The following is a 14,347-nucleotide window of genomic DNA, read 5'->3' on the forward strand; positions in this document are numbered from 1 at the left end:
GAGTCAACAAACGAGATGACATGGCCTTTCACCTGTGACCCATCTCAAAATGGTTAAACAGCTTACACACTGTCAATAATATTCAGACTCCAAGTTATGTATGATCTTGAAGAATACTACCATTTGTTACGCTGCACAATAGACTGGATGAGGTAACTTACACACATTTCCCAACTTTATCTCTACTTTAAATACTTACTTTGGTATTTTGCTCTTCAAAACCAAGGTGTAGGTTAAGCTTCGTTCACATGACAGTGTGGGATCTCGTTGGTTGTCATTCACTAGCGCCTTCACTACCCACTGATGACCAAAAGCTGTAAAACGAGATGTCTCATAGTAGAGCTTGTGGATAAATTCATCAGTGCGGTATGGCTTGAACTGGAGGTCTGCAATAATAAATTTTATATAATGTCTTTTATTCTTCAGAAAGTAACCTTCAAAGTAAATGAATTATTAAAAATGTTTTGGTATTTATTTGTACTTTCTTTTCTTGAAATCCTCAATTTTTGCATGATTTAGGAAAAATACTGTTTGTTACAACATGTAAAGCTGGACAATATAATTATTATAATAATACAGTTAACATAAAAACACTATTTCTGTTCCAATTTGTTTAGTAAGTAAATATCACATAAACATTACAATACATGCAACAATATTACACATTGTGCTGTGCATATCTGCTCTGAAGTCATATTCCAGTCATTTTCTAGGATTTTAACAGTACCGTATTTGATACTAGTGTGACATAAGTAAGAGTGTTTTGAACAATGAGCAACAGGTTTCAGCATTATGAAGTTGACTGAAAACTTTGTCTCCACACACTTTTATCTTTAGTTCTTCATATAGTAAAATTTCCAAAGGGAACATTATGCTACACAAGGCAAGTAGGCTTAATTAACTGGTATTACTGTTAGCAATTTTTAAATGGGTTTTATCTGTTAAAATCTGTTTATAATGTCCAAATTGAAAAAAAAAAATGTATTTAGTCCAGCAAAATGTTCAAATATAGTTTAAGCAGAATAATTATAACTATCACAACAGTGCTGATCATAGACCTATTTCAAACTTTCATATAGGTGTCTTGTTCTTCTGGCTTATTCACAATAAAGTCTATAATGTGAACTAAGAGAACTTAACCAGTTCAATCACAGGGACAAATATGAAAACAGTGTCAAAACTTTGTCAAGTGTTGAAAAAATGGAGACAAAATTCACCTGTTGTAATTTTTTTTTTTTTGCTTGGGACAGTAAAATGAACATTTTTATTAATAAAATGGAATTAAACTAATAGCTTCCTCAAATTAGGCATATAATTAATCTATCAATTGATCATTAACCACAATTTCCTACTTTTTTTTCTGTGCAATTTCATGACATCACTTATTAAAATAAGCTTTCTCAAAGTTTATGATAAACCTCACCATAAATCAGTAAAAACTTCTATCTATATCTACATATGTAGTAGAGATTCCTCTAGCATGTTCTAATAATACCCATATGAAGGGAAGAAGAGAGGGGATAAGTCTGTCTAAAGATAAGCAGAGATGCAAAGAAGTAAACATGAATGAGCCTACTTTTCCAGAGAAGTAGGAGTTTTGGTAACATTTAATTACATACAAGCAAAACAAAAAACAATACAAATCAAGCAAAATGAGACATATTATGACAATAAAAATCAGTTAGTCATCACTGTACAAATGAAAAACTGTATAGAGATAATGAATCCAGGTGGCAAACAAACTACCATGGTGAAAACAAAGGATAATGAGTCAAGATCGATAGGAAGGGCCTAGAACTAATACACAATAGAGAAAGTGGGAAAAAAAATTCATAAGTTGACAGTAAAATTAAAATTTGCATCCAAGATGTCCATCTCCAACATTTACAATCTTTTGGTAAAAAAAGAGTATAAAACAGTTCTTAAAAATTGTTCACCTTAACCAAAAAGTAATGAAGAACTGACTGAGATGGGATATTTGTAACAGGTTTTTCAGCCTCACATATGCTTTTGACTGAGACACTGGTTAGAAAATAATTCCTAAATAATCTGCTAAAACTAACTTACTAACAATCCAAAAGAAAGAAGTTGAAGTAACTTACGGTTTGTAGAAAAATGTTTAGAATCCCATACAAAACAGTCTAATCTACCATATAAAATATGTGTGGATATGGTAGAATGTCAATGACTAGAAAACAGTCAATGCTGGAAAAGATTTTAAAGATCATTATTGAACAGAAGGAGCAAAATACAATAGAAGGTATTTACTAATCACTGGGTGGCTGGGAGGAAAAATGACAAGAAATCAATCAACTTGTCAAAAATAGTTTCAGAAATACATTGATGACATGTCACAACCGAGTTCTATCAAACTGATGATAAATGGACAAAAACTAATTAATGAAGAAAAGAAGCCAAGTACAAGTCTTGCAAGAATGAAAATGGGAGTCTCAGTAAATATAGATAGAAGAGAATCCTCTCCTAAAAGACTCTAGAAACATATCACCTACATAAAAACAACCCCAGACAAATAACATTATAATGTCCTTCTGCTTAACAACAAGTGCTACAGAAAGTAACCCAATCAGACATGGTCTAACACAATAAGGATAACAGCAATGCCCAAAGACAACTAAGATCACATATGACTCAGAAAAAAAATATCCTATTCCACATTGAGTCATGGATTCCAAATGTTGCCTTGAAATAATAACTAGATCAGAAGCAGCAGCAGATGGATCCAAACCGTGTACAAACAAAGGTGCATAATATATGTCAGTGCATATATATTTCCTAAGAGAATCTGCTAACTTTTGATTCCCCAAAACAATGATACATTTTAATATATCAAATTCACTCTACAAACAGGAAAACATATCAGTGTTTAAAGCTTTAATACACTGTTTGTAGAAAAGACAAAGTAATAGTAGCTCAATGTTTCTGGAAAATGTAACTGTTTCTAAGATACTAAAATACTTCAAGTCTTAGCCTATTTAATGATCAATTTCACTTAAGTTAACTTTTTTTTTTACACTAAAAATGTATTTCCGATATAGGTACTTACCTCCTCTCATCCAAAGCTATCTTGATTCTGGCCTACCCTTTAAGCATTGTTAAATTATTCGCTACAAGTGCACCAGTCTTTTATACTTCATCAGTTTTGTGCCATTTCAGTATAAATGCTGATTATGTGACTACCCTCCACCAATCATAATGCACCCTCTATAATAACATAGCTAGCTCCCTCTACTATTCTAGAGCAATTCTCACTTTTGAGAATTGGCAGGTACAAACGAGGAACGGTGGAAAGTGGTGAGAGGAGGTAAGTACCTGTCAGAAATACAAAGCTAGAATCCCACATTGCAAAGGTGGAAGGGCTGGTGAAGGTGCATCAATATGTAATCAAGCAGAAAGTTACTGCACTTAAGAACAAGTGTTCAAGAATATGAAAATAAAGCACACCTGTGTGGTATAGCACTAGTTCTGGAACAGGTATGCTCTTTGCCCATTAATTAACACAGAAACAAAAAAGAGGGCAGAACTGAACTGGCAGGCAGCAATGCATTCAGGAAAGAGACATACAACACTGAATCAGTGGAAAAGCGCTGTATAACCGTGACTTGACTTGAAATAGCATGGCACTGACAAACGTGGAAAGTCTGGTGTGGAAGCGACAATGGGCCTGTAGGAGTATGTGCAAAGGGTAGTGCCTTGGTTTACATCAGAGTATGTTAAGTGCAGTCCATCTGGGCAAAACATCCAGTGGAAACACCCTGTATTAGATACTGAGATCAACAAGTGCAGTCCTCCTGGGCAAACAAAAATCCAGGGGAAGTACCTTGGATACATAGGATTAAGAAGAAAAAAATTACAGGTAAGAATGAGTGTGATTGTGAGAGTTTTCATAACCAGCCTGTTGTGAACATACACGTCATACATCATCCACACATGTAGCAGGCCACAGTACTGAACATAGTGATAGTGAGCCATAGTATAATGCCACAGAAAAATGAAATACCTGTATGTGGCTAAATCTGAAGGACTGTGAAATGTATATGAATAGGCGAAGTGTGGTCCGCCTGGGCAAAAACTATACAGGGGAGGTGCCTTTGGATACATCGAATTATGCCAAGTGTGGTCCATCTGGGCGAAAACATCAAGTGGAACTCCTTGCAGAAGCTTGTGAGATAAACAAGTGTGGTCTGCCTGGACAAAAACATCCAGGGGAAGTGCCTTGGATACATAATATTCAATAATATAATAAGTGAAATGTATATGAATAGGCCAAGTATGATCAGCCTGAGCAATAACATCCAGGAGAAGCACCTTGGGCTATGTCAGGTTATGCCAAGTGCAGTCCATCAGGGCAAAATACATCCAGTGTAAGCACCTTACATAAGATATGAAGATTTTGTTCCTCCTTGCTTGGTGATATAGCTTACAAGAGTGGAATTGTTGGAATGAACCAGAGCCCAAAAAACTGCCAAAAGTTCTAGGATGTTGATATGGAGAGTAGCCTCCTTGACTAACCACTGATCAGAAATCTTTTGAGAATCAAGGAAAGCCCCCCCCCCTCCAACATACCAAGGAAGCATCTGTTTGCAAATGACACTTGGGACAAGGTGGAGGAATGGGAATCCCCACCATGGTCAAGTCCCTGTTGAACGACCAAGAAAAGTTGGCCCTGATCCAGGGTTGGTTCAAGGGATCATGGGAGAAGTTCCACTGGTCAAAAAGCATCCATTGAAGGGAATGCATGTGTGCTCGACCCAAAGGAATGAGAGCTTTCAATGAAGCCAACATTCCCAAAACAGATAGAACCTCTTGCACAGAGAGAGAAGAAGGTAGAGCCTTTGTGACTGTCCATTCCATAACCCAGAGCAAAAGTGGAGAAGGCTGGGCCCAACTGAGATGGGAATTAAAGAGAACCTCCAAATGAATAAGATAATGCATGGAATAATAAGAGACTTCTCCAACTTGATGAGAAGACCCTACTCATTGAAGTAAATAGGCATGATTGACCTACAGGGCATGGGAAGAGGCGAGCAGGAGCCAGTTGTCCATGAAAAGGAGAGTCCAACGATCCAACAAGTGAAGATGACAGGCAAAAGAGCAAACTGTACAACAAAACACACGGTGCCATAGAAAGACCAAATGGCAGTTCCTGGAACTAGAAAACATAACCCTTGTGGATGAACCAAAGAAAATGACATGACACTGGAGCAGTTGGAATATGAAGATAGGCATCTGTCATGATTATTTGGTCACCCACAGTCCCAGTGAAAAAAAAAACCTGAAGTGAGAGGCAGGACTCCATGGAGAAGTGAAGTGTCTCCAGATAGGAGTTCAACCGGGACAGGTCTGTGACGGGTCTCCAATTTCCTGTCTTTCGAAGGACAACAATTAAATGAAAGTAAAACCCCGGTTGAGTGGGTACTACTCATTCAACAGCCCCTTTGTGTAGTAGATTGTGAACAGACTAGTCAAAACAACTTGAAGAGATACGATCCTGAAGTGGAGGGAAGATCTGGGAAGTGGATAGGGGAAGAAGAACTGAAGGCAGAAACTTTCAAACAGAACCTGTAGAACCCATGGAACTGTCATGAAGTGTAGCCCAAAAAAACACATAAACTAAAAATACATAGAGAAAGTACTCATTACTAATGAACTAACAAATCCTAGAAATTTGTAGAGTCTACAAAGTGCATAAAAATAACAAACTTGAAAACTATTAAAATCGATCTAACACATAAAACAATAAGCAACACCTAAAGTACAAACCACTAAAGGAACTTAGAAGATAAAAGACATGTAAATATAGAACTTAAGTCCACTCAAAGAACCAATAAGACAAAGGACACGAAAGTAAAACCTACCCTGAAAAACATGAGAATGAAAATGCACCCAGTTAACAATAACAAAATTGGACTCAAAACTAATCCCCATTAGATGTGACTAAAGAAAGAAAGAAAGTAAAGAAAAAATAACTTACTAACAAACAAAGAGTAAAAGGAAGTATAAATACTGAACTAATACACCAACAAAATTGGCAAAAGTTAAAATTACTCAGTAACTATTAGCATGCAAAACCTGTATATATACCAAAAATTAAACAAAGTAATAATCAAACTCTAAATGCAAATTTAAACTAAAGTAATTTAGACAGTAAAAGGATTATAAAAAAATCTAACTTACCAAATACTGAGAAGAGAATACATGAAAGACCTAAATTATTGAGTGTGGAAAATAGGTCAATCCCCACAAGCTCATATAAACTCGCTAACCATGGGTATACCTACAGGGAGTGAGGAATACACACTAAAAACTTACCACAGATCTCCTGAGAAAAAGAACAATACCTAACACAGAAGATTACATGGAGGCGTGGTAAAAGGCGCAGTAGAAAGAAATTTCCACTCAATAGTTATATCCTTCCTTACAAACATAATAATGTGAAAGGAAGAAATCATCAGCCAAACATAAGATACAAACTCCCCCCAAACATAAGCTTGTACTTCCACAGCAGTTATCATCGACCCTGAAGACTATTGTTGACTGTCACAGGAATTTCATTATCCACCATATTAAATATGAAATTCATATCAACAAATTAGAATTAGTAAAACACAAATATTTATAAAACAAACTGGTAGAAACAATGGAAATCAAACACAAGAAGTTAAAACTGATATAAATTTGTGATCAAGCACAATAAAAATTTTGTAGTCACATGGAGAATGGAGAGCAAGTTACAACACATATCTACACACTAGAATTCCAATTGAGAAAGTGAGGATTGCTATAGAATAGTAGAGGGAGCTAGCTCCTCTAGTATAGAGGGCACAGTATGATTGGTGGAGGGTAATCATATGATCAAGACATGCTCTGAAATGGCACAAAACTGATGGGGTATAAAAGACTGGTGCAATTTTAGCAATGTTTAGAGGGCATTCCAGTATCAAGATAGCTTTGGGTGAATCGACATCCAGTATTGAAAGGATGGCACCCGCATGGAATCAATTCGTATGATGACTTGTGTTGATTGGTTCACTCTAATCCAAAACCTCTCAGTGGGCTACCGACATCCCTGCAAGGGTTGGATGAAGTCTCCCAATCAAAGAGGTCTCCCAAAACATTTTGACTGCTCAACTCCATTGTTTATGTAAGTGGCATCAGGAGGACACGTCATCCAGGAGGGAGACGGCTCAACTCCCATGGTTTTGTAAATGGTAACAGAAGGCCACATCATCTAGTAAGGTGATGGCTCAACTCCCATGCGTGAGTAAATGGTAACAGGAGGCCACATCATCCAATAAGATGATGGCCCAACTCCAGTGTTTGTGTAAATGGAATTAAGAGGCCACATCATCCCATAAGGTGACAGCTCAACTCCCATGGTTGTGGAAATGGTATCAGGAGGTCACATCATTGAGGAAGGCAATGTCTCAACTCCAGTGGTTGTGTAAATGGTATCAGGAAGCTATGTCATCCAGTAAGGTGATGGCTCAACACCTCTGGAGGTTACATCTTATCTACACCAGCAGAATACCACAGCCCTACTCTCAACTAAATGGTTCTAGCCTTTTCTTTGTGGAACTCATTCAGGAAGGTGCCTCCATGGTCAAACACTCCAGTGGCTTGGAACTGAAAAGTGGTAAGGACTACCATACTCCACTCGAGGAAAGGAGAATAACAATGTGGTAGAGAGTTTAGAGGAACATCACCACTGGAGACAGTGCAATGGATGACCATGAAACCTTATTTTGAAAAGCAGACTACACCAAGGTATTCATTCAGGGCATGGCAGGGATGGGCAGCAACCCCATGCTGTCCATGGGTGGTACAGTCCAGGACGGGCATTTTTATGAAGCAGAGTATCATAAGGCTATTCACCATCAAGCAATCTTGTGGAACACCCCATCTCGACAGTAAGCATGCAAAGCCAAGGAAAATAAAGCATGAGTCAACATGGCTGTACAGTGCAGAGTTAAAGTTGAAAAATACCTAGTCATGCACCACACACAACAGAGCGAGATCCAAGTAATAAAAAGAGATAAAGGCTCCTGAAAGAAAGAAAGTATGAATAAAACTTACCAGTTAAAATCACACTGAAGTCTGGAGAATGGCCACAGGTAGTAGATGAAACCCTGACAAAGAGGAAAGTGCGGCATGATGAAGATGGTGGGAGATAAACATACTGGGAGTGGTCCACATGCTGGATTGTAGAATCTCCATGAGAAGATGAAGACGAGAAGCAAGGGAAGAGTGAGATGTTGGATCTGATGGGAGGAAACCTGGAGCAAGGTACAGGAGCAAGAAGTTAGGGAAAAGTAGGCCAAACAAATCAAAAGGTGGACCCAATTAGTAAGGGTAGAAGGTGAAAGATCATGAAGGGAGAAGGATTGCCATGGGATAAAAAGTCAGTTGTGCATACACCGAAAGGGGACAGTACATGCCACATAACAACAAAGGGCCTCAACTGGACACAGAAGACTATCCGGATCTGGTCTAGTGTAAAGATAGGATACAGAATGAAGGAAAATAGGAGAGAAGAATGAACAACCCTTCCAAGCTGCTGAGGTCTTAGGGAGAAAGGAGAAGATAGGTAGGGTGATAAATGGTACATGAAATGTCAATGCCATACAAATCTGATTTCTGACATCCACAGGTCGAGGGAAAGAGGAGATATTTTTTAAGGGACAGATAAAACAAGGAACACGAGGAAAGTGGTTCAAATGGAGGTAAAGTAAGGGCATGGAAAACCACATTAATGTCCCAATCCAAAACAGTTGTATATCTGGGAGGTTGACTTATCCGGAAGGAACTCCTGAGCATGTTAAGAACAGGGGAGATAAATACCTTATGGTATCGGGAAAACTAAAGGTATTGGATAGAGTCGCCCAATATCCAGAAGCTGAGGAGACAAAATACTCCCAGTTGAAGAACCAGGTGAGAAATTCTGCCACACGAACCACAGAAGTCTTCTAAGCAGGAAACCCCTGTTTGAAGACCAACAACAGAACACTTTCCATTTGCATCGGTATACTTTCATGGAAGATGGCTATATGGAACAAGCTAACAAGGAGGCAACTCGATGTGGAAACCAAATTATCTTGCCAAGGACCAGACAAAAGCCAGGCATGAATAGGATGTGGAGATTGGGATGTAGAATGCGGGATCAAGGTTGACAAAGAAGGGAGGGAAAAATTGGAAGAGAGACAAGTGGTGATAAGAGCAGACATCGTAGCCTTGGAAACCAAGATTGAGCTGGCCAATAGGGTGTAATCAGGAGGACCTGACAAGGAGTGGAGTGAACAAGAGATATCACTCGATGAAGTAATTGGATGTGAGGGTACACAAGATATTTGTGTGACCAATCCTGGCTGAATGCATCAACCACCAAAGCCTGTGGATGCAGTACAGGTGACCAAAAATGGGGCAGCTTGGTATTGTGGCCTGTAGTAAATGATTCCAATTGGGGAAAACCTCACTGATGGCAAAGATCCCTGAAAACAATTGGATTGCTCACTCTGTTGGATATATTTGGTCCAAAAACATAGATCTCTGGACTGGGTGTCCCATGGTGGTTGATATGGACCACCACCATAGAATTGTTTGAATAAACCATCACCAAACAATGATGGGCAAGAAGAAGGAAGTGATATAATGCCCGACATACTAGTGGAAGTTTGAAAGGTTGATATGCGAGATGGCTTCATCCACACACCAAAAGCCCAAAATGTCCTGGTATTGACCCATCGCCCCCCCCATCCATAAAGGGATGTATCCATGAAAAGATGTAGATCTGGATATGGGGGAGGAAGCGCCACACCCACTGACATATGTGCTTTGTCCAGCCATCAATGCAGATTGTCTCGCAGGGAAGTAGGAAGGGAAATAGGTTGGAAAGAGGATCCAAAGCGAGGTTCCATCGTTTATGAAGCACACACTGAAGGACACAAATGAGAGGAACCAGTGCAGTAATGGAGGACCACATCCCCCAAAGTGATAGAACCTCATGAGCAGTAAGTGACTGAGCTGAGAGAGCATGGTGAACTAAAATTTCCATTGAATGAAGACATGAAGGAGAAGGACATATCGAAATAGACCTCCAAATGGACTAATTATTTAGTGGGTCAAAGGAAGGGCTTCTCCAATTTTATCAACCAGTCCACCCAAGCCACCCTAGAAAGGAGTTGGTGAGTAAGAGTGACCAATTCCTGTTTGGAATGAGCCACAAGAGCCAGTCCTCCATGTTATAATGAAATCCCATCCCCAGAGCATGGAGATGACGTGCAAAAGCTCAGACTATGCGACAAAACACATAGGGAGCTGAGGAAAGTCCAAACGTGAGTGCCCAAAATTGGTAAATCACCCCAAGATGGACAAACCAAAGGTAAAGTTGAGACCAATGTGCTATTGGAATGTGGAGGTAAGGATTGGAGACATCCATTTTCATTATCCACAACCATTATCAGGGTGAGAAAAGACTCCATGGTGAACTCCATGAAGCGGTTGAGGCAAGATATATCAGTGACAAATCACCAATCCCTGGTTTTGTTAAGAACAATTAAAAGACAGGAATAAAAACCCCAGAAAGGATGGTGTACCAGTTCTATCACCTGCTGCAAAAAGGAATTCTCAGACTGCCTCTGACAGGTCACGGGATCTCGAGGAGGAAGGAAGGAAATGGGGCAAGGTTAAACGGGAGGTGAAGAAAGAAACTGGATAACTAATCCTTTTGATAGAACCTGTATTACCCATTGATCATCTTCAAAGGGATGCCAGCAAGGAAGAAACTATAACAGTCAAACTCCCACCAGACCTGAACCCACAGGGTAGTCACCGGTACTGTTGGTGATGGGGGTTGTGTCGTTGAGGAAATCAATGAGAAGAAGTACCCCAATGAGAAGGAACGGGTAAGGGTTAGAAGGATAAAGGATGGGAAACAAGAATAGGTGACATATGAGGCTCTGACCGAGACAAACGAGCAACAAACAAGGTTCAACAGTTTCTGGGACAGTATCAAAGACATAACATCTCAGAAAAAGTGCAAGATGTAAATCCCCAAGACAGGTTGAGGGTAAATTGACCCGAGCCAAAACTGCATCCACAACCTATAAGGTCCCAACAACAAAGAAACCACATATGTAATAACAGAACCAAATAAGAAATGCAGGCTAAAGTGGAAGAGAGAAGTGTAAAGGTATCTGCAGAAAACCCCCTCAGGATTTCTGTGGAGAGCCTCTGATAGGAGATTTATGGAAGAAAGATACCATAAGAGGGTGGTTAGGGTAAGATGTAGGCGAGAATATTGGGCATGAGAAAGACTAACATTACATTCAGGAGCTACCCCCCAAGTAGGTAATAATGAACCTAACAACTGCCGATCTAAAAATGGATAGTCTGCACGATGGTAAGAAAGGTGAACTGATCAAAAGTCCTTGGGGGTGCAGCATGCTGATCCCCTCATTTAATTGCAAGAGAAATTAATCCACATGTACCTGAATATCAGGGGAAGGAGGAAAAACCAAAAATGGTTGGGAAACTTGTTCATATAACAAGGAAGGACGAGGGAAATAAGAGATAGGGAAAAGTGATAAAACATCAGAAACCTGAGACAAAATCTGTAAAGACTGGATTAGGCCTAGATGATTCTTCAGACTGTAATTGGAAAGGAACAGCAAATCCAGGAGGTGGGAAAAGACGGTCAAAGTCCTTGTCATTCTGAACAAGATTAGCTGTCTCAAGAGTAGCCTGGATGATGTCAGGGGATAACAAATGACCCATGTAGCTCTCAATCTCCCGACATATAAAAGCAGAAAGATCCACTGTCAGGTCACCCACACCTGAGGCCTGAGAAAAAACAATGATTATTGGTGTGACCCCCCCCCCAAAGTGGTAACGCGAACTTCAGAATTCATAGCACAAGAAATGGTTCACAAAAGTCGAGTGCAGAAATAGAGGGACAAGAAGGAATTGGTATCAAATAAAGTCAAAAGGAACCACTCCATACAAAAAAAAATTGTTGTTTGTTACACTGGAAACACTAGGCACACAAAAGAGTATGTCTTAACCCAAACACTGCCAAATAAGAAGTGAAGGTTCAGTAGAGGAGTGTAGAGGGAGTCATATGCATCATGTGAGCATATCATGTTAAGAGATGACGCATGACGATTTGTATGAAAGACATGTTGGAATATAGTAATTTCAACAGGGAGGGAGCAAAAGGCTTGTGACATGAATAAAGAAAAAGTTTGCATATAGAAGGCAGTACTGAACGAGAATAGCTAATCTTGTGAGTACTGTATTGGAATTAAATATATGTTAATGAGAGCATAATATTTTAAGGATTGATCATGTTCATAAACTATCCAACAATGATTTAAAAGCATCTAAAATACCACCAAACACCAAAGCATCAATTTATTCCACATGTTAAAGTCTGGGTATAAGATTCTTAGAATATGGTGGCATCTTTGATGGATCACTGATAAGTTAGATTAATGGTTACTTTGTGACAAGAAAATATTATTTAAAAAATAAAGGATATTTATCTACTTATCAATCAATCAATCAATCAAAAAAATGTTCTTGAATAAGAATTATGGTAGAACTTCTTTTTTTTCAACAGTTTGAACAAGTGGATAAGCTCAGCGTATATTTTAAAAATTCAGCCTTATATTTTGTTTATTATAAAAATATTCATTGTCAACTTTGAGTTCAGGGACTAGAGTTGAGAGAGCAATTCAAAGACAAAACTCACAACCATACAACCAATAAAAACAGGAAAAGCTCTGTTTCTGAAGATAAAATGCTACATCAAATTTCTTATTACCTAAGTATTATTCATAAATTTAACATTTTTAGTCCATATTCTCCAAGCAATTCAAACTAACAAAGCATTTTCTTATGAAATAAAATTATTCTTTAACCCCTCCTATTCCCATGATACATTTACCAAACAGATGTATATATTTATGTTTGCCTTTCTATATTGTTTTAATAAAGCATCCATCATTCATGTGGAAAATATAACCTAATGACTAAGTTTGTATTAATTATGATAATGTATTGGACGAAAAGGTACCCAAGCTAGTAAAAATAAGTTATCTAATGCAAGAGCTGGGGTTACAAAATACACCTATATTGGTAATCAAAGGGTTAAAAAAGATCTTTGAGCAAGAAATTAATACAAACAGTTTAGAGAAGGAATTGAAGTCAGAGTTTTTGCAGAGAAATTGCAATTTTACAATTTACAGATATTGAATTAATTAGAGATTATTCTCATTGTTTTTATTTAAAAGTTACAAATAGTGCACCTATATCAACACCTGTCAAATTTTGTTGTAAATTTTAACTGAAATAATCCCACTTTATCTGTGTATTCTTTCAAATTTGTGTAGGTTAAAATGACAGAATCAAAATTTATTATAAAGTAATACATTTTCAAAGGTAGCAGAAAATAAATTATTAAATTCACATGTAGGTCTTTATTAACAGAGTTTTTTGAACAGAAATAAACATATGTTAATGCCTCACCATTGAAAGCAATTTTTTCATATGAAAGTAACTCAAACACACAGTTGTACAGCTCCTTCTCTTGCAAGTTTTTTTCATCTATTACAGCAAGGGCTTCCATGACCTCCTTGCCTGTCTTATGGGGATGGAGACAAAGTTCTTCATGGTTTTGAAGTTCATGATATGGTCCTCGCCATTTACATCCGATCCTGCTGTAGCAGCACAATGTAAGTCTAAAACAGTAAAAAACAATTGATATTGAATATAATAAAACAATGTTTAGCTATCATGAGATCGTTAAAAACTATTCACTGATAAAGATGAAGTATAAGAAAATAATTAAACAGTGTCACCCCAGATTTACTATGACAAAATAATATGTCATTTATCACAAACATTAAACACCAGAAATGACAATATTAAGCCAGCAATAAAGTATCAACAAGATTCTCAAAGACACATTCTGGCTGAGCATAATGCTTAGCTTCAGCATTTTTCAGTAATGCTCCAACTGTGCAGTATAATTGTTTAGTCTTATACCAAGTTCAGGCATTTAAATAGTTTCCCAGCATAAAATTACAACAAAGTTTTAGCAGCATTTCAGTTGTTCTACAACAGCCATTTCTGATCTAATTTTGAATCAGTATTTCTGAAATAATAAGTACTTCTAAGATATAACTACAAAAATTATAAATAACCTCATATATAATTATCTCCAAAAATAAATCTTAGAAACTAAAAATACATATAATAAAGTTTACTACATTTGTAATACTGACAAACTCTGGAAAGCAAGGGTTGCAAAAGACATGAGCTTTTCTATACA

At 37.8% G+C, this 14,347-nt stretch overlaps 1 protein-coding gene across 1 annotated transcript in view; it reads right to left on the reverse strand.

The window, feature by feature from the left end:
• LOC106474508 (cysteine and histidine-rich protein 1-B-like) overlaps positions 1-14,347 on the reverse strand; it is a 27,953-nt gene that overhangs the window by 5,936 nt on the left and 7,670 nt on the right. Inside the window, exons 3-4 of the mRNA XM_013935201.2 lie at positions 13,543-13,754; positions 200-386 (exon numbers count right to left, since the gene is read on the reverse strand). Of these exons, the coding sequence (XP_013790655.1) occupies positions 200-386; positions 13,543-13,754 (399 nt within the window). The remainder of the gene's footprint in view (positions 1-199; positions 387-13,542; positions 13,755-14,347) is intronic.

This window comes from Limulus polyphemus, unplaced genomic scaffold (assembly GCF_000517525.1).
Source record: "Limulus polyphemus unplaced genomic scaffold, Limulus_polyphemus-2.1.2 Scaffold7304, whole genome shotgun sequence".
NCBI lineage: Eukaryota > Metazoa > Arthropoda > Merostomata > Xiphosura > Limulidae > Limulus > Limulus polyphemus.